This window comes from Squalius cephalus (genome assembly GCF_949319135.1).
Source record: "Squalius cephalus genome assembly, chromosome: 25".
Taxonomy (NCBI): domain Eukaryota; kingdom Metazoa; phylum Chordata; class Actinopteri; order Cypriniformes; family Leuciscidae; genus Squalius; species Squalius cephalus.
The window spans coordinates 26,686,903-26,705,354 of NC_137146.1; the positions used below are offsets into that span (position 1 = coordinate 26,686,903).

The following is an 18,452-nucleotide window of genomic DNA, read 5'->3' on the forward strand; positions in this document are numbered from 1 at the left end:
CCATCAGTTGCTTCTGTTTGTTTATGTGCACTTTGACAAGCTGAGAAGTGTGAACCTTTCTGTTTACTTGTACTGTCTGTTACACACACTTCTTGTGAGCAGAAGTCAAGTCTATGATCTGTTGATATCATGATTTTAGGTTAATACTGAGGTAATATTCTCAACCCGTACTTATAACTAAAATTATTAAAATAAGAAATTGTATTTTGCATGTCACTAAGCACATTGTCCACCCACTTTATCATTTTACAACCAATTCTTTTTGTAATTCCTAATTTTCTCAATGCTAATTCTCATTAGATTCCCATCACTGTAATACTGTATCACAATAAAAAAGAAAATGCTGTAATACAATGATTTTAAAAAAAATAATAATTCAGCATGAATTAAAGGCGGTACAACAAAAACTAGCATGCACAATCAACCGTTTAAAATTTACATAATGCATGGGTTTTCATGATAAGAATTTTTTTTTTAACAATAATGAGAATTTATGACAATTTCCTGAATGTGTTAAAAATAGAAAACCACCTATGATATTTATTTTTTTATTTATTTTTTGAGAAAGAATATAAAATCATAAAATCACAATATTATTAAAAAAAATTATCTTTTATTTTGAGGTGACGTGACCTGCATGTTTTTTTTTTATCATTTTTTTGTTTTTTTTAAGAGATTCATCTGAGTATAAATGCCTCTCAGAGCATAGCAACAGTATCTAAGGGGCAGGTTTAGCAGAGGCTAATTTCAGTAACGGGGAAAATACACTTTTTTTTTTCCTAGTAAGCTCTTCTTCATCTGCTCTTCCCTCATTGAAATGTTTGGCACCCTAAAGTGTGACCTGTAAACATGATTACAATAGAAGCAATACTCAAATGAATCCTGTCTGTAAATCACTAAGCCCCACATGTAATGTGTGTATGTTAGTCTGGACACATCGACTGAGTCACGCCGAGGTGAAGCTCTCTCCCCTGGGCCATTCATTTGACCAATCAGATTGCATCGGCCAGGACCACAAGGGTCTGACTCTATCTGGCTAGGTCATCGTACAGGGTTAAAGTAATTACTTTTTAAAAACACACACAGAATAAGACAGAATAGAGCATCCAGATCTTTTTTCTGAGTGCCACTCCTTTTCCATTCTATGTCCCGTTGAGTTATCCCGCTCTTTTGTTGAGCCCACAACTCAGAGGAGCCGTTGATCAAGGTCACCATCAAGAGCAGGCTGGAAAACAGCTTTAAAGTCCTTATAGTCCCTTATAGACCAACTCCATTCATCTCCACTGGCCTCAACCAGCACACCCTGTTTTTCATCCTTACTCGCAGTCATTTTCTTCATCCCTTCATCATTTTCCCTGACCTCACATCATTATCCTCCATCATTATCCGCCACAGGAAAGCTGCTCTGTAATAATGGGACCTCACTGCAAAAAAAAATATTTTCTTAATATATATATTTTTTTCCAGTAAATATGTATATGTCATAAGATTATTTAGAATAAGAATAAGAATTTATTTATATAATAAATTAAAACTTAAAAAATACAATACAATAATTACATATTATATATATTGAGAATATAAAATAAAATTAATTTTAAAAAAAAGTGTCAGATTAGGTCCCACTGCAATAACATTGCAAAAAAATAATTTTCTAAATATTATTTTGTTTCCAGTAAATATTTATATAGCATAAGATATTAAGAATAAGTAATATAATATTTTAATATGAAATAACAATAAAATGAATAATATATTTAAAATATTAGATATATTAACAATATAAAATAAAATTAATAAAATTATCAGATTGATAGGCCTAATGTAACATTATGCAATATATAAAATAGTAAAATAAAACATGAAATAAAATAAAAGTAATATTATTATTAAAATAAAAGTAATATTATTATTAAAATTAAGTATCAGATTGATAGGCCCCACTGCAAAAAAAAAACCTTAAATATTTCTTTAATGTTTCCAGTAAATATTTATAAAGCATAATATATTAAATTAAAATAACAGAAATATTCGTATAAAATATACATTTCTTTCAGTATTTTTTATAAATTATTATTAATAATAGTAATAATAATAATACAATTAATACAAATAAAATATTAGATATATTAAGAATATAAAATACAATTAATTGATAGGCCTAATGGAACATTATGAAATATATCAAATAATAAAATAAAATAAAAAATAAAATAATGATATTTGTCGTATTATTATTTTTTAGCATAATTGTTTTTGTATAACTTTAGGTGGCATTATTCCCCTGGTCATTTTTTTCCCCTGGACTCGATACAGTGAGCTTCCTACTTTTGCAGAGTTATGGTAGGTGTTATTATGGTCTGGAGGCAGTAAGGTATGCCAGGCTGATTGAGTGGAGTGAATGTTTAATTAAGTTGATGAGTGCTTTAATTGAAGGCATAAATGGCATGCCTGTGAATATGATCCGTCATATTCCATTTGAGTTTTATGTAGATGAACACATTATTTTAATGGTCCGTCGTTTTACAGCACTGGAGAGAGGGAGGGCAAGAGGAGGGAGATGATGGAGGGATGAGGGAGGTTAGGAGGAGGGTCTCCCGTTTGCGTTTCTGCAGCAGCCAGATGGCTTTTCTTCAATGAGAATTAAAAGATGTTTCTAATTCACAGCGTTGCCTCCTGGGTAAATTAATATTGCAAGCCCAGTCATTTCTGTTTTGCTAGAATCTCAGACAGAAAGAGAGAGAATAGAAAATAATTTTGTCTGGATACGCAGGAGATTTCACAAGCAGATTGTTGCTCAGGTAAACGGATTTGAGACGCTGGGCGGCAGCTCTTAAAGAGCGACCCGTGTTAATTGACTGCTTGGGAAAGCAAAAACTATAATGGCTTATTAGTCATGAACAGGGACGAGCAGAGAGAGAGAGAGAGAGAGAGAGAGAGAGGTGCCTGCAATCATTACTGGCATGATAAAGAGACATTAATTAAGCAAAAGAACAGTGATGTAAAAATTAGCTTAATATTTGTAAATGATTGCGCTTTTCATAAATTCATTAGCTTACAGTCTGAGGTTAAAAACAAAATGTTTATTCAGTCTGGTGAGATTCTGCCTGAATTAAGCCTGTGATCAAATGTAACTTTGAAAAATAGCCATTTTGTCATTTATCTGACATCTATAAAACAATCAATCCATCCATCCATCCTGTAATGATGACTTGATAGCTAGGACTGTAACTGTAGCTAGTTGGGGATAAGTGACCACTGTGGTGCATTCGATAAGAATGCAATTGGATGCTTTAAATCTCTTCAATGGGTTTATTGACAGTCAGCAGAGGATTATCTGTCTTCATAGATGTACAGTATGTGTGGTTCTACAATAAACAATACAAGAAAAGAAAATATCAGCATACAATTAAACAACAGTGCTGACATGATTCAATTAGTAAAGCTAATAAATTGTAATTATTATTATACCTTTCGCTTTAAAGGGATAGTTCACTTTGAAATTCAATTTTGGTATGTTTTAGCTTACCTGAAGGGCATCCAAGATGTAGGTGTCTTTTTTTCCGCAGTAGTTTCAATTTTGATATTTTTAGTTTCAAACCGTTCTTGTCTGACAGTCATTTAATGCAGATCTGTGGTCACGGTCTCAAAGAGCATGCACAGAGTCCAAATTAAACAATTCCCCATCGTAAGTACACATTGATGGCCTAAGACACGAAACGAGCGGTTTGTGTGAGAAAACAAACAGTATTTATATCGTTTTTACCTCTTATACACAACCACGTCCAAGTGATCTGAGGGCGCTGGCGCATCCTGCTGTGTGACGTGTATGCAGACTGGTGCATAGATATATATATACACTAGATGTCGCATTAAAGACATTCGTTCCAATGAACTGCCGTAGCCAAGGCGACATCTAGTGTATTTATATCTATGCACCAGTCTGCGCACACGACACACACCAGGATGCGCTCGCGCCCTCAGATCACTTGGACGTGGTTGTGTTATAAGAGGTAAAAACGATATAAATACTGTTCGTTTTCTCACACAAACCGCTCGTTTCATGTCTTAGGCCATCAATGTGTACTTACGATGGGGAATTGTTTAATTTGGACGATGGGGAATTGTTTTAATTTGGACTCTGTGCATGCTCTTTGAGACCGTGACCATAGACCTGCATGATATGACTGTCAGACAAGAACGGTTTGACCTAAAAATATCAAAATTGAAACTACTGCGGAAAAAAAGGCCGCAGTCTTGGATGCCCTTCAGGTAAGCTAAAACATACCAAAATTTTATTTTAAAGTGAACTATCCCTTTAAGTAGCTTTAGCTGCTTATACATATCAAATAACCAAATAAAATACCAGGTAACACACATTATCTTCTTATTGAATTAAAAAACAGCCTTCATACTGCTAGTTCTCAATACTATCAACCCAAAACATAGTTCTCTACTACTCAACCATAATTACACTCAAATAATAACTATACCATGTCAGGTGAGCACACACATAAGCACAGTATTAATTTAAAACTAATAATACTAGGCATTAGCATGATGCCTGCGAACTTTATGCTAACATACTACATTTCAATGGAGTATCTCAGAATAGACTCTTTTAAAAACCTAAGGCACAGAAATACACATACGTAAACATTTACACCAGGGTACTCACATGTCTCTGAACGCACACATGCACAGACAGCGACACGGACGACAACTATTCACCTCAGAAACATCTACGATGCGCTTCCCGGCCAATCTCACGACTAACTCAAAACGAAACTAAAAAACTGTCGGCGCGAAAACGGTGTTCTCTCTGTGACCCCGAAACAAAGCCGCTGATTGGCTGATCCCCGTTACAGCAAGTCCTTCTTCACACATCCCGCCCACAAAATTGGCTCAAACTGGCTGAAATCACAAGCTCCAATCTGATTGGCTCTCTTAACGTAATTTTCGTGAATACTGGGTTGATACAAAGGGCACTTATGAAGAATGCATAGTTGTTGGAAATCACAAATGTCAGATTTAGCTAAATGTGGTTTACACCTGCTGATCAGGAGTCTTCCTGTCTAACGGTCTGGTCACATTTACCGTTGATTGCCGGATATTCGCAAGAGAAATCGTTTCAATCGGAATACACGCGATTGGGAATTTTTTGTGAGGGCGAAAGCTCTGCGCAGATTTCAGAACGGTTCAAGTTTTTGATTCGCTGCATTGATTGTTTAAAAGTGACTTCTGTGTAAGCTGTGTATCATACATATTACAACACTATTGACAATGGACGTGAAATTGCGGCAAAATATTGCTAATGTGTGTCTGCTCTTTAAGTGGGCGTAATATGCTCACCTACACTTTTCCTAACCCCTTTGCACTCTCTACAGGTGGAATGTGCTCGGCCTGCAGGGGGCGCTCCTCAGTCATTTTGTGGAGCCAGTGTATCTGTACAGCCTGACGGTGGGCAGCCTGAGACACACGGGTCACTTCTCGAGGATGATGAACCACCGGCTGGAGAGACTCGGCCCTCTGCCCAACTGCTACCGCCGAAACCAGCCTTTACTCAGCGGTACTTTCTTTTCTCTGTTCACTAAATGTTAAATAGATTCTGAGCAATAGTATGTTTAACGACCATGTTTGTTTGGTCAGTTAGCATTATAAAATATGAAGGTCCCTGCTGAAATGTAGTGCAACTGGTCTTACTTGCATCCATCCGATCAGGATTCAAATAAGCATCAACTGGCATGGGAGGTGGGATTCATAGGATGCTAAAGAGTGGATGAGAGTAATGGAGGCTAAGAAGTAAGAGCTGTGCATGTAAATCTCACTCCCATGGCCTCAAGATTCGCTCTAGTGACTTGTTAGCATGCCCACCTCCCATGCCGGTTGGCTCTGTTTCAAATCCCGCTCAAAGTGGTGCAATTGCTTTTTATTCTCTACAAAATGTCAGAGGGCAGCACTGAGTCGTGTCATTTACAGGGCATTCGTTCGGAAGGATAGAAGTAGTAGCGGATCCATCATTGCATTCAAAATGTAGTTAATTTACTTGCTTACTTTCCTCCACAAATTTGCCAACCTGAACACATTTTTGTAGTCTTTCAAACACGAATTGTAAAAATGTGGGTACTTTCTGATCTCCTTATACTATCAATTTTGCTTTTTTTTTAGTTTTCCTTCTCTGTTTCAGAGTGTTTTGTATTGCTCTTTCCGCACTCTTCTAACTACTGCACTATACATCACGACTACGCATGTGTAACGTAGGCCAGTAAGAACTGTGAATGTAAACCTCAATCCCCTGGCCTCAAGAGACACGCTAGACTAGAGGCTGTGGTCTTTAGCGTTCTTGGTATACAGCAAACATTTCAAGTCATTACTCTTTATTATTTTGTTGTGTATAAGTGCGGCTTTGTATGTTACTAATCATTCAGAATATGCATAAGTCCACAAGCATTATATGAGAGCTGCTGGTGCATAATTCTATGTTTTTGAACGAAAACTGTTTGTGATTTTGCTACAGCAAAATGTTTTTTGTCTGAAGGATTATATTGCTCATTGGAAATAACAAGAGGATGTTGGTTAGAAGTCTATTATTAAATGCTAGAGATTCAGAATATGCTGAAGTTTGTATTAATTTACTACAAGTATGCTGCTAGTACAGGCACACATTTATTTTCCTGTTAGTTCTTTGCAATGTTGGGTCATATGCTGGCAAATGTAACCTTAGTTGACTTGCCAAATCACTTCAATTTGTTTTATTAATAAAATTAATATAGGAAGTATTGGAAGTAAGTTCGTTATGGGTCATCATAAATACTTTGCTTTAAAAGTACCAAGTAAGTCAAAAAAAAAAAAAAAAAATCGTTAATAATCGATAATCGTTACCCTCTGAATCGTAATCGTGAATCGTGAGGTGCCTAGATTTTCCCACCCCTATAGACTAGAGGCTGCGATCTTTAGCGTTCTTATTAGTGCCCCCCCTCCCACACCAGAAACCCCGGTTCGAATCCCACTCGGAGCGGGTTGAGTAGGACCGGTTACATTTGGTGCCGTGACCCGGATGGGAGTGAGGTTTAAGGGGTCGGGTGTAACATAGGCCAGTAAGAGCTGTGCTGTAAACCTCACTCCCCTGGCCTCAAGAGGCGCGCTAGCAACTGACGCTAGAGGCTGTGGTCTTAGGCATTCAACGTCCGCCTCTGACACCAGAGACCCCGGTTCAAATCCCGCTCGGAGCGGGTCGAGTAGGACCGGTTACATGTATCTCCACCTAGTGGACTCCTCTGTCTCAGTTCACCTTGCGATGCACTGTTGAACGTGCACTGCCTGAGCGGACACAAAAATTGGGCTGCACGTCAGTACTAGACCCTCCTGATGGCGAAAATGATGTCACACGGGCTGTCGCGAAACAAGGACGAGCAAAGTATACCTTGGCCTTTACACTAGCAAGCCCAAGGTTATGAGTTTAATTCTAAGGGAACACACATATCAATAAAATGTATAGGTTGAATGCACTGTTTAACCTCAGACCTTGCCAGTGCTCTAGCAGATGTGACCTTAAGCGCACGGAGGACATTCTGTCTCGCTCCATCACTTTGTTAAACTGCTCTCTTGAGCCTCAGTATGGCAGACGGACTGCTCTATTGGATCTACCCATCCTCCAAGTCAATCTCATCAAACACCTTATCACTTCCATTGAAGAGGAGAGAGATCCATTCACTCTTCCTCTCACGCCCAGTGGGCCGCATGTCTCTGGCACGGCCCTTTTCACCACCATTGATGAGCTTCTCTTCCTTTGTCTGGGCTCTCTTGTTGGGGAAAATGGACTGGTTATTTTAGGCATCGCCATCAAAAAGGGTGCAGAGTTCCCAAGAAGCGTCCGAGATCTCTTATCATAGAGGAAGCAAAAGTGAGACTGTCCTCAATAGTCAAACCTGCACTAAACGCTCAGATGCTTTAGCATATATATATATATATAGTAGATTAGGTATAACTGTAGGCCTATCTCAAATATAATATCACAGTTAGTGTTTTTGCAGCATTCTAGTGTAAAATACTCTGCATGAAGGATAGACAAATCATTAGTGTCAGTAAATGTAGACAGCTTGAGGGAAAATAAAAATGACTGTTATTTCCTTCAAACTTTTCCTGTGACTCATTATTTGTTTATTATTGACTCATTATTTAGTCATACTTATGCACAGAGGAGGTCATTAAAATGTGTTTTACTTAACGTAGGTTTCATTTTATTATGCAAATGTTAGATTGAAGCTCCAAATAACAGTATGTTTACAAACAATGTACTGTATAATAAATGTGCAGAATATGAAGGTGCTAAAAGGTTAAGAAATATTAAAATAATATATACATACATAAGATGAAAACTAGTCTTCCAAGAAAAATGTTTTATTCGACATGGAGGTTGTAACCTCATGGACACCATGTTGCGATCACATGACCAGCTGTGTCACACAATTGAAAATCCATTCAGACTGAATCCATGAATATACATTTAAAAAAGAAAAGGAATAAAAGATAAACTAAAGCAGTTAGTAAACAAACTTTATGCATCCAGGCCAGTAGGTGTCAGTATAAAGTCCAAAACTTCTGGGATGAAGAAGAGCTAGCAAAGCATTAAACAAAGCAAGTTAACTTAACCAAGTTACATAACTAGTATAAGCAGCAAGACTTCTGCTTGGCTGGTTCACCTGCTTGACCAGCATTAAACCAGACTAGACCAGCAAATGGACCAGACTGGAAACTCAAATTCATGTTGTAGTGGTGAAGGTGCCGTGTCTAAATGGTAACCTTCATACTGTGAAACTCTTACATGATTCACTCAAACCCCTACCCTTTGACAGCAAAAAATGAGATTGCAGGACTTTAGTGAGGACGTCCTTCATATACGGGTCATACACTTTAGCACATCACTTTTAGAAGATACAAAGTGGCACTTAAGAGTAGCTTTATGTCAAATACAGAGCGATCACATTTAGCAGCATCTTGTGTAAAATGCTCGGCATGATGGATAGACGACAACATTGTGACTGACAGTAAATGATGAAGCCTGCTCGAGGTAAAATACAAATTAAGTGCTCTATTACAGACATATAGGGATAAACGGAATGAAGAGTGTGAAATGACACCGTGAAAGAGTGAGCGAGGTTCCAAGAAGGACGCTGCGTTACGGCATTAAAGGATATGCACATTATAATAGCAGACCATTTAGTCCACCTGTTTGAAGCCCTGGATAGAGATTCTGAGATTTGCAGGAGGATTAAAGGAATAGTTCATCTTAAAATTGAAATGCTATATGACTTACTTTCTACTGTGGAAAACAAAAAAAGACACAATGCCCACAACTGCTCTTTTTCAGGATAGGAGCTCCAGCAAATAATGCATCAAATGTGTCCTTTTCCTCACACAATGTAATCACATGGCTTCATAAGACTTTGAACATAGCGCACAAGTCAGAGCTTGGCAGTCACAGGCCCCATTATCAAAAAATAGTACATTTTGGCAATATCTCTCGGCAGAAGGTAAGTCACACAGGTTTGAAATGAGAGTGGATCAGTAAAAGATGACAAAAGATACATTTTAGGGTGAACTATCCCTTTAGGGCTGCTTAAAAATGAGTCTACTGCTAGCATGTTTTGCTAAACATAAACACCAAATTTATGAATATTCATAGTAAATACTTTGCAGTAAATATTAGCACAGCTGTCAAAATGCTCTCCTTTATCAATACTCTCCACAGTTTAGCAAACATGCTACCGCATTAAAACATGTTACGCCATTGTGTTTCATGTAAAGCATTTCAGAAGTCGGCGGCACAGCTCATGGGCATGCTATCGTACTCTCCACTTTAAGGAAGAAAGAATGCCATGCTAATTGGTGTAGTGATGCGGCAATGATTGAGGAGCCCGAGAGATCCTTTGTGCCTGGAACCAGTGTTTACCTCAAAGATAGCACAGACGACACACAGACATGCTCGCCTGCTAATGAAACACTTCAGCAATCACATGCTAAATAGCTAAATAGAACCTCCCTCGAGTGCTCCTGCTTTCTCTAAGTCTCGCTCTCTTTTCTTGCATGCGCAGGCCTGAGCAACAGTGACTGCAGGCAGCAGGGGAAGTCCGTGTGTTACAGTGTCAATTGGACGGCAGGCGACACCCAGCTGGAGGTTCTCAACGCGTTTACTGGGAAGAGGAGGGACTCCGGAGCTCCGTCCAGACTCTGCAAGCATGCGCTTTTTGCACGCTGGATCAGACTCTATCGCAAGGTGAGCTTACCTTTGAATAAAAAGAGTCTTTTTATTTAACACAACAGACATGATGTCAGCATCTTAAATTGTGAAATGACATAAATGCACACACACTAAATAGATTCAAAATTCATGACACACGTAGGCATTGCATTCTAAGTGTTGCCACTAGGGGCACTATAGCAAGCATTTGCTTAAAGGGATAGTTCACCCAAAAATGAAAATTAGCCCATGATTTACTCAGCCTCAAGTCATCCTAGGTGTGTATGACATTCTTCTTTCAGACGAATACAATCAGAGTTATATTAAAAAATGTCCTGGCTCTTCCAAGCTTTATAATGGCAGTGAATGGCTGTTTCTTTTTTGAAGTCCATAAAAGTGCATATATCCATCATAAGTGCATCTATCCATCATAAAAGTGCATCTATCCATCATATAAGTGCATCTATCCATCATAAAAGTGCATTTATCCATCGTATAAGTGCATCTATCCATCATAAAAGTGCATCTATACATCATATAAGTGCATCTATACATCATATAAGTGCATCTATCCATCATATAAGTGCATCTATACATCATATAAGTGCATCTATCCATCATATAAGTGCATCTATACATCATATAAGTGCATCTATCCATCATAAGTGCATCTATCCATCATATAAGTGCATCTATACATCATATAAGTGCATCTATCCATCATATAAGTGCATCTATACATCATATAAGTGCATCTATACATCATATAAGTGCATCTATCCATCATAAGTGCATCTATCCATCATAAAAGTGCATCTATACATCATATAAGTGCATCTATACATCATATAAGTGCATCTATCCATCATAAAAGTGCATCTATCTATCATAAGTGCATCTATCCATCATAAAAGTGCATCTATCCATCATAAAAGTGCATCTATCCATCATAAGTGCATCTATCCATCATAAAAGTGCATCTATCCATCATAAGTGCATCTATCCATCATAAAAGTGCATCTATCCATCATAAAAGTGCATCTATCCATCATAAGTGCATCTTTTTAGACTTCTAATTCGCATCGTGCATCGTTTTAGACTTCTAATTCGCGCCCGGTGTTTTGTTTTGCTCTATCCTGTGTGCTTCCGCGTTCATCACCGAAACTTACGCTACGCCTGCGTCCTACGCTGGAATGCCAGTCTCTCGTGAACCGCGCGTACGACAGTTAGCAGAAGTTGCAGATGCTCTATACATCATCTATACATCTAAAAGTGCATCTATACATCATATAAGTGCATCTATCCATCATATAAGTGCATCTATCCATCATAAGTGCATCTATCCATCATAAAAGTGCATCTATCCATCATATAAGTGCATCTATCCATCATAAGTGCATCTATCCATCATAAAAGTGCATCTATACATCATATAAGTGCATCTATCCATCATAAAAGTGCATTTATCCATCATAAAAGTGCATCTATCCATCATAAGTTCATCTATCCATCATAAGTGCATCTATCCATCATATAAGTGCATCTATCCATCATAAAAGTGCATCTATCCATCATAAAAGTGCATCTATCCATCATAAGTTCATCTATCCATCATAAGTGCATCTATCCATCATAAGTGCATCTATACATCATAAAAGTGCATCTATACATCATAAAAGTGCATCTATCCATCATAAGTGCATCTATCCATCATAAAAGTGCATCTATCCATCATAAGTACATCTAACCATCATAAAAGTGCATCTATACATCATATAAGTGCATCTATCCATCATAAAAGTGCATTTATCCATCATAAAAGTGCATCTATCCATCATAAAAGTGCATCTATCCATCATAAGTGCATCTATCCATCATAAGTGCATCTATCAATCATAAAAGTGCATCTATCCATCATAAGTGCATCTATCCATCATAAGTGCATCTATCCATCATAAAAGTGTATCTATCCATCATAAGTGCATCTATCCATCATAAAAGTGCATCTATACATCATAAGTACATCTAACCATCATAAAAGTGCATCTATACATCATATAAGTGCATCTATCCATCATAAAAGTGCATTTATCCATCATAAGTGCATCTATCCATCATAAAAGTGCATCTATCCATCATAAGTGCATCTATCAATCATAAAAGTGCATCTATCCATCATAAGTGCATCTATCCATCATAAGTGCATCTATCCATCATAAAAGTGTATCTATCCATCATAAGTGCATCTATCCATCATAAGTGCATCTATCCATCATAAAAGTGCATCTATACATCATAAAAGTGCTCCACACAGCTCTGGCGGGTTAATAAAGGTCTTCTGAAGCGAAGCAATGCATTTGTGTAAAATATCCAAATTTAACATTTTACAAACTGTAATCTGTAACTTCCGCTAACTGTCATATGCGCGTTCACGAGAGACTGGCGTTCCAGTGTAGGACGCTCCGGTGAGAATATGCTAGTTCTCGCGAGAACCAAGTTCGTTTTAGACTTCTAATTCGCGACCGGTGTTTTGTTTTGCTCTATCCTGTGCGCTTCCGCGTTCATCAGCGAAACTTACGCTACGCCTACGTCCTACGCTGGAATGCCAGTCTCTCGTGAACCGCGCGTACGACAGTTAGCAGAAGTTACAGATTACAGTTTGTAAAGTTTTAAAGATGGATATTTTTATTTGGAAACAGCCATTCACTGCCATTATAAAGCTTGCAACATTTTTTTTTATAACTCTGATTGTATTCGTCTGAAAGAAGAATGTCATATACACCTAGGATGACTTGAGGGTGAGTAAATCATGGGCTAATTTTCATTTTTGGGTGAACTATCCCTTTAACTGAAGAAATAACCTGATTTCCTAATTAAACACCACTAGCTAAATTATGTTACCACAACGTACCATACTCAAGTCAAAACGCAAAACAGCTTTATCAGCGTTAATCATTTTCCATACTACACGGCATCTTAAAAAGTATGCAGTGTACAGTAGATACTGCACAGTATGCAGTACACTAGTATTTCATTATGAACATAGCCTTAAATTTGGACTGAAACAGGAGTTGCAATAGTCTTTTCTTCCCTGTTGTGACGTATATCTGAGTGAACCGGCTCAACCTCGGAGCGGGACTTGATTTGATCCACCGGGAATTGATTACATCGTTGTCGTTTGTTAATTGCTGTGATCTCATGTGAGTGACAGGTTGCTGTAGGGGAGGGATAATTATCCTGCCCTCGCGCTGATACACACTCATCAGAGAAGAGATGTCATTGGGAGGGGAAGGGGAAGTTCATGTTTACTTAAAAAATAATGATGTGCACAAATAAATCATTTATAATAAACTGCAATATTGTATAAAAAAAATAACAACTGCCAATTTTGATTTCATGGTGACTTTTGTAGCCGCGTTTCCACCATCAGGTCGAATGGCTCTAAGAACCGTTCTCGGCCTGGAATTCTCAGCACGGTTGGCTAACGGTTATTTACTTCGCTCAAATAGCGTGCTGGCAGCCAAGCAACAGACAGTGACCAGTCCTGAGTGGTGACTTCACTACACGCATTCTCAGCACGGTTAGCCAACCATAACGCCATAACATCCTCCATAACGCGGTCGCTATTTACATCTCATATCATCAGTACACTCTTGTGTCACAAAAGCAATGAATTTGTATACATTAAATTCCAAAGAGCTCCGTTATCAGCCCCACGGGGAAAATGAAACCACATCCGGACCTGCTGGGCCGGATCGGCACGGAATGGACCGGTTTAGCAATGATAATGGTTTGGCTTGACGGTGGATAAGTGGCTTTTAAGTCCTGTTCACACTCACAATGATAAATCTGAAGTCACTGTTCTGTTGGTTTCTTTACTTCCATTAGTAGTTGCATCATATCGCTGCTCTTAAAGGGATGGTTCGGAGTAAAATCAACCTAGGGTCCTTTGCACCATGACCCCGAGCCAAACACCCCCCCCCCCCCCCAGAAGCCTTTTTTCCCTTGGTCGAACATTATTAAAGTTAGAGTTTATTTAGAGATATTAGCCGAATGGCTTAGTGCAGGTAGTTCTCCTTATACATCCTTATGCATCGCTTTCTGCCAGGACTTTTACGGGCTTTTCCCAAATCACGGAAGTGACCTTGACGTCCGGGTTAGCGGTAGCGGTTAGCATCAGGCAAGTGTTATTTAAATAAACTCCTGATGTACTTACACACTTTCCAATGCCTCGTTTTATGAGTACAGAACCTATTTGTACTACTGTAGAAGTTTGGTCCATTCTGGGCATTATTAGTGGGGTAATTTACGAGATACAACCTTGGATCCATTAGCGCCTGCACTAAGCCATTCGGCTGATATCTCTAAATAAGCTCTAACTTTAATAATGTTCGACCAAGGGATAAAAGGCTTCTGGGGGGTGTTTGGCTCGGGGTCATGGTGCAAAGGACCCTAGGTTGATTTTACTCCGAACCATCCCTTTAAAGCTCACAACAACTTTGTCACACTTCCAATGGTCACCAGAAATCATGTCCAGTCGCCAGGTATGTCGTGGTGGGGGGGGCTGGAGTTTTGGACAATTCTAAGGTCTCTGGTCGAGAATGTTTCCAGAAGGCAATTAAATGTCCAGGGACACCAGAAATCCCAGTGGCACCCTTGCTGATCACTGCAAACACATGTATACACACCTTTAGGATTAACTTATTAGAGTGCAAGCAGTTTGAGGTTAGGGGTCTCGATGCATAGGACAATGAAACCTATAACCTTTCAGTTCCCAGCCTAGATCCGGTGGTGTTTTCTCAGGTCAGTATAAAGAACTGATAACACTTTATGTTGATGATCCCCAACAGACATACTGACTATAAGTAATTTTGCAAGTACATGTCAACTTATTCTACTAACCCTAACCGTACCCCTAAAAATGTACTAACACTCAACCAATACTCTCATGAGAGTTAGTTCACATGTAGGTCCAACATATCTAAAGGGGACCATCAGAATAAAGTGTAACCAAAGAACTAGTTGAGGATGAATAATTCTGTTTTTATTAACCAGAACAGACAGCTCCCATTTGTTATGAGACGGAAAAAAAAGCGTAGGGCAGAATTAGGCCCTCATCATGTAAATGTATGGGAGAGATGCCGGCTGCTGTACCAAATGCTGGCAGTTAAAATCTAATGACTGTGGAAATGGTAATCATCTTGAAAAGCACTTGAGCGGCCTCCCATGGCAAACGCTCAGCGCTCGCAGTCAGGGACGCAAGAGCACACACACTAATCTCCAAAGAAACTTTTCTTTTCTCCGTTCACCGCGCCCCTCTTTGCTCTCAGTTTTTTTAATTTTTTGTGTGTGTGTGACAAAGAAACGCACAAAAGCACGGAGAATGTTCAATTGCTTGTGAAATTTAAATGGAGAGATTACACAGCTGCTCAAATGCCACGTTTGTGCCGGCTCATTCGTTTTGTTTTGCACTCTCACCATCTCTTCTGTCTGTCGAATCCCTTTTTCCTATCATTGTTTCTTTGGTTTCCTCTCTCTGTAGCTGGTGGTCCGTGGGGCGAGTGGTATGCCTCTGTACTGTGAAGCGAAGCAGGCGGCCGGCACCTACCAGACTGTGAAGCTGCAGTGGTTGAAGGGTCTACGGGAAGCAGGATTAGGGACCTGGGTCAGAAAACCTCCCGAGCAGGAAAACTTCACTCTGACTGTATGAATGCAGAAGCCTAACCTGGGCGTAATCGTCCTCTTGTCACCAAAACCAACTTCGCCTGCCATCCAGTTGCCACAGAAGCCCTTTCTCACCCCTAAAGTCACCAACATCCCACTGCCAAAAAATCTCCACAGGGAGATGACAAGAATCACGACTAGGTGGTAAACCTTGTTCTGTCAAACTCTCACAGAATTTTAAAGGGGTCATGAACTGGCTTTTTTAACTTGTTTATATTGCTGTCTGAGGTCAACTTATGACGTTCGCTTGGTTTTTACATTTAAAAACATCAAACTGAATAACTAATAGGCTATTTTCTACCCTGGTTTTGAGCCTAGCTCCTGAAACGCTCAGTTTTTATGGGCGTCCCGCGTTGAAGACTTGGAAGTAAACGCCCACTGCTATGATTGGATAACAGGTTTGCATATTATAATGAGTTTCATGTAATGCGCGAATCGGTGGGCGGGGCTAAACAGGCAGTGTTGAAGTAGGCGTTGATCTTCTTCTGCGGGGCGGGGTTTGACACCCTTTGACCTCATAGATCCCCACAACACCTGTCGTTCGCTGTGCCTGGTGTCAATAAAAGCTTTTATTGGACTAACAAGGATGTTTTCAGTTCTGAAACTTACAGGATATTCTTATAGTATGATGACCTCTTATATGTCAAAAGCTCAAAAGGAAAATTTGATTTCTCAGTTCATCACCCCTTTAATTTGTCGCTACCAAGGTACGGGTGAGGTATGGAAGCGTTTCTACCTTGTCTTTCATAGCTTCTGAAGGGTTAACATCATTTTTTAGCCCCAAACCAGTACAGGCCAAACCCCACTCCACAGGCGATTCTACAGGTTTCATTGTTCATGTCAGTCACAGATCTGATTGTTGACACAACACTAAAACAAATACTAGCCCCAACCGTAACCTGAGAATAGTGTTGGTAGCGCATTCTGATAGATAGCATTACTGTCGAGATTTAATCCCTCCATGATTCTGAACATTTAGACAGGCGACTGTTGAGTTGACAGATAAAAAACTGATTTGGAAAAGAAAAAAAAAAATCACGCAATATGATTAAATTACCCTTATGAAAATTAACCATGGTTTTATGATAGTAAAAACGTAGTAACCATGTTTTTGGCGGATTGATTACCATTTGTATAACCACAAATACCATGGCTAAACTATAGTTAGTGTAGTAAAACCATGGTTAATTTGAGGTTACCATGGTTTAACTATAATAACCATGTTTGTTTGTAGTAAAACCATGGTTACCTTTCGTAAGGGTAATGTTCGTGCATCAAAAAAAGATCATATACCCATCCTCAATGACATATCACAACATAACACGTTAAAAATCTTATTCTAGCTTTTCTCAACCAGTTAACGCAACGCTAAGCTAATAAGCTATGCTGTTAGTTTGCTAACTAAAGGTTAACTGAAAACACCTGAAAATGTTTCATTTTTAGCTGTGACAATGTTATATGTTATTTAAAAGGCACTAACTAGCATCATTTCATAATTAAGAACAAAAACAACATAGCATTTCTAATCAGGCTCAGGATCGAATACCCATAAGTTCTCTCTGACAGATGTGCTGTGGTGTCCAAACAGGAGAGGATCTTACAGGACATCGACAGCGATAGACCTTATTCAGAGCAGCGAGTATGAAAGCGAGGCTGTGATGGATGGACTTACAGTGTTTTCAATGGCATCCACTGTAAGAAGCTCCTAGATCACTTATCATTTTCCACAGCTCATGTTGTCTGGGGTTTTATGTCTACTGAAATTTCTTGGAAAGATATTTCTGCAGTGTTTCGTCAGCAGAACAATTCAAAAACACGTGAAATAACAGTACAACCCACTGAGGAGATGTACTTCTATCCCACAGCCTCACTTTCATTCCCATTAAAATACAAAGATGGCGCTGCTGTGAATAAGGTCTATATATTTCCAGTGAAATCTCAGTGTTACGCCAGCTTCTGGTATAGAGTGGTGCATGGGTGACGTCACTTTGTAGGCCAACCGGCGTTTAGCATCACGCTGGTTCCCTTGAGAAAAACCCAATAGGACTTTCCCATAGGCTTTTGGATTATCACTAAAAACAAGCTCTGTGATCAACAAAAGTTTGATACTTTACAAGATAATTATCACACAACCTTTATGAATTTTGAAGCCTAAATGCAGCTGCCTGAAGTAAGAAGCTAAAGGCTATAAACGAACTACACCACGGTCCCACGAATTCAACGTCACCATCACTAAGCTTCTGACAACTCTCAGTTGTATCTAAAAACATTTTCCCAGAACGTTTGAGTTAGAATAGCACAATTATAAGCACAACGATTCTGTAAAAGCGGACCGAGTTTACCTGTTCAGCATGATGATGTTTAATCTCCTCGACAGCCTCTGTAGTCCCATTCAGACACTTGTTAGCAACCGCATTTTCAAGACACGTAACAACTTAAAAAATCATGAGTGGGGTAACATTGATGTATTTAATGTCGTGGAGTAAAA

The 18,452-nt window shown here is 38.9% G+C and overlaps 1 protein-coding gene across 3 annotated transcripts in view; it reads left to right on the forward strand.

The window, feature by feature from the left end:
* adarb2 (adenosine deaminase RNA specific B2 (inactive)) overlaps positions 1-16,983 on the forward strand; it is a 187,881-nt gene extending 170,898 nt beyond the window's left edge. For all 3 annotated transcript variants that reach the window (XM_079863440.1, XM_079863438.1, XM_079863439.1), the window contains 3 exons: positions 5,388-5,569; positions 10,095-10,276; positions 15,783-16,983. In XM_079863440.1, coding sequence (XP_079719566.1) covers positions 5,388-5,569; positions 10,095-10,276; positions 15,783-15,950 — 532 coding nt within the window. In that variant the 3' untranslated portion in view covers positions 15,951-16,983. The remainder of the gene's footprint in view (positions 1-5,387; positions 5,570-10,094; positions 10,277-15,782) is intronic.
* The last annotated feature ends 1,469 nt before the right edge of the window (positions 16,984-18,452 follow it).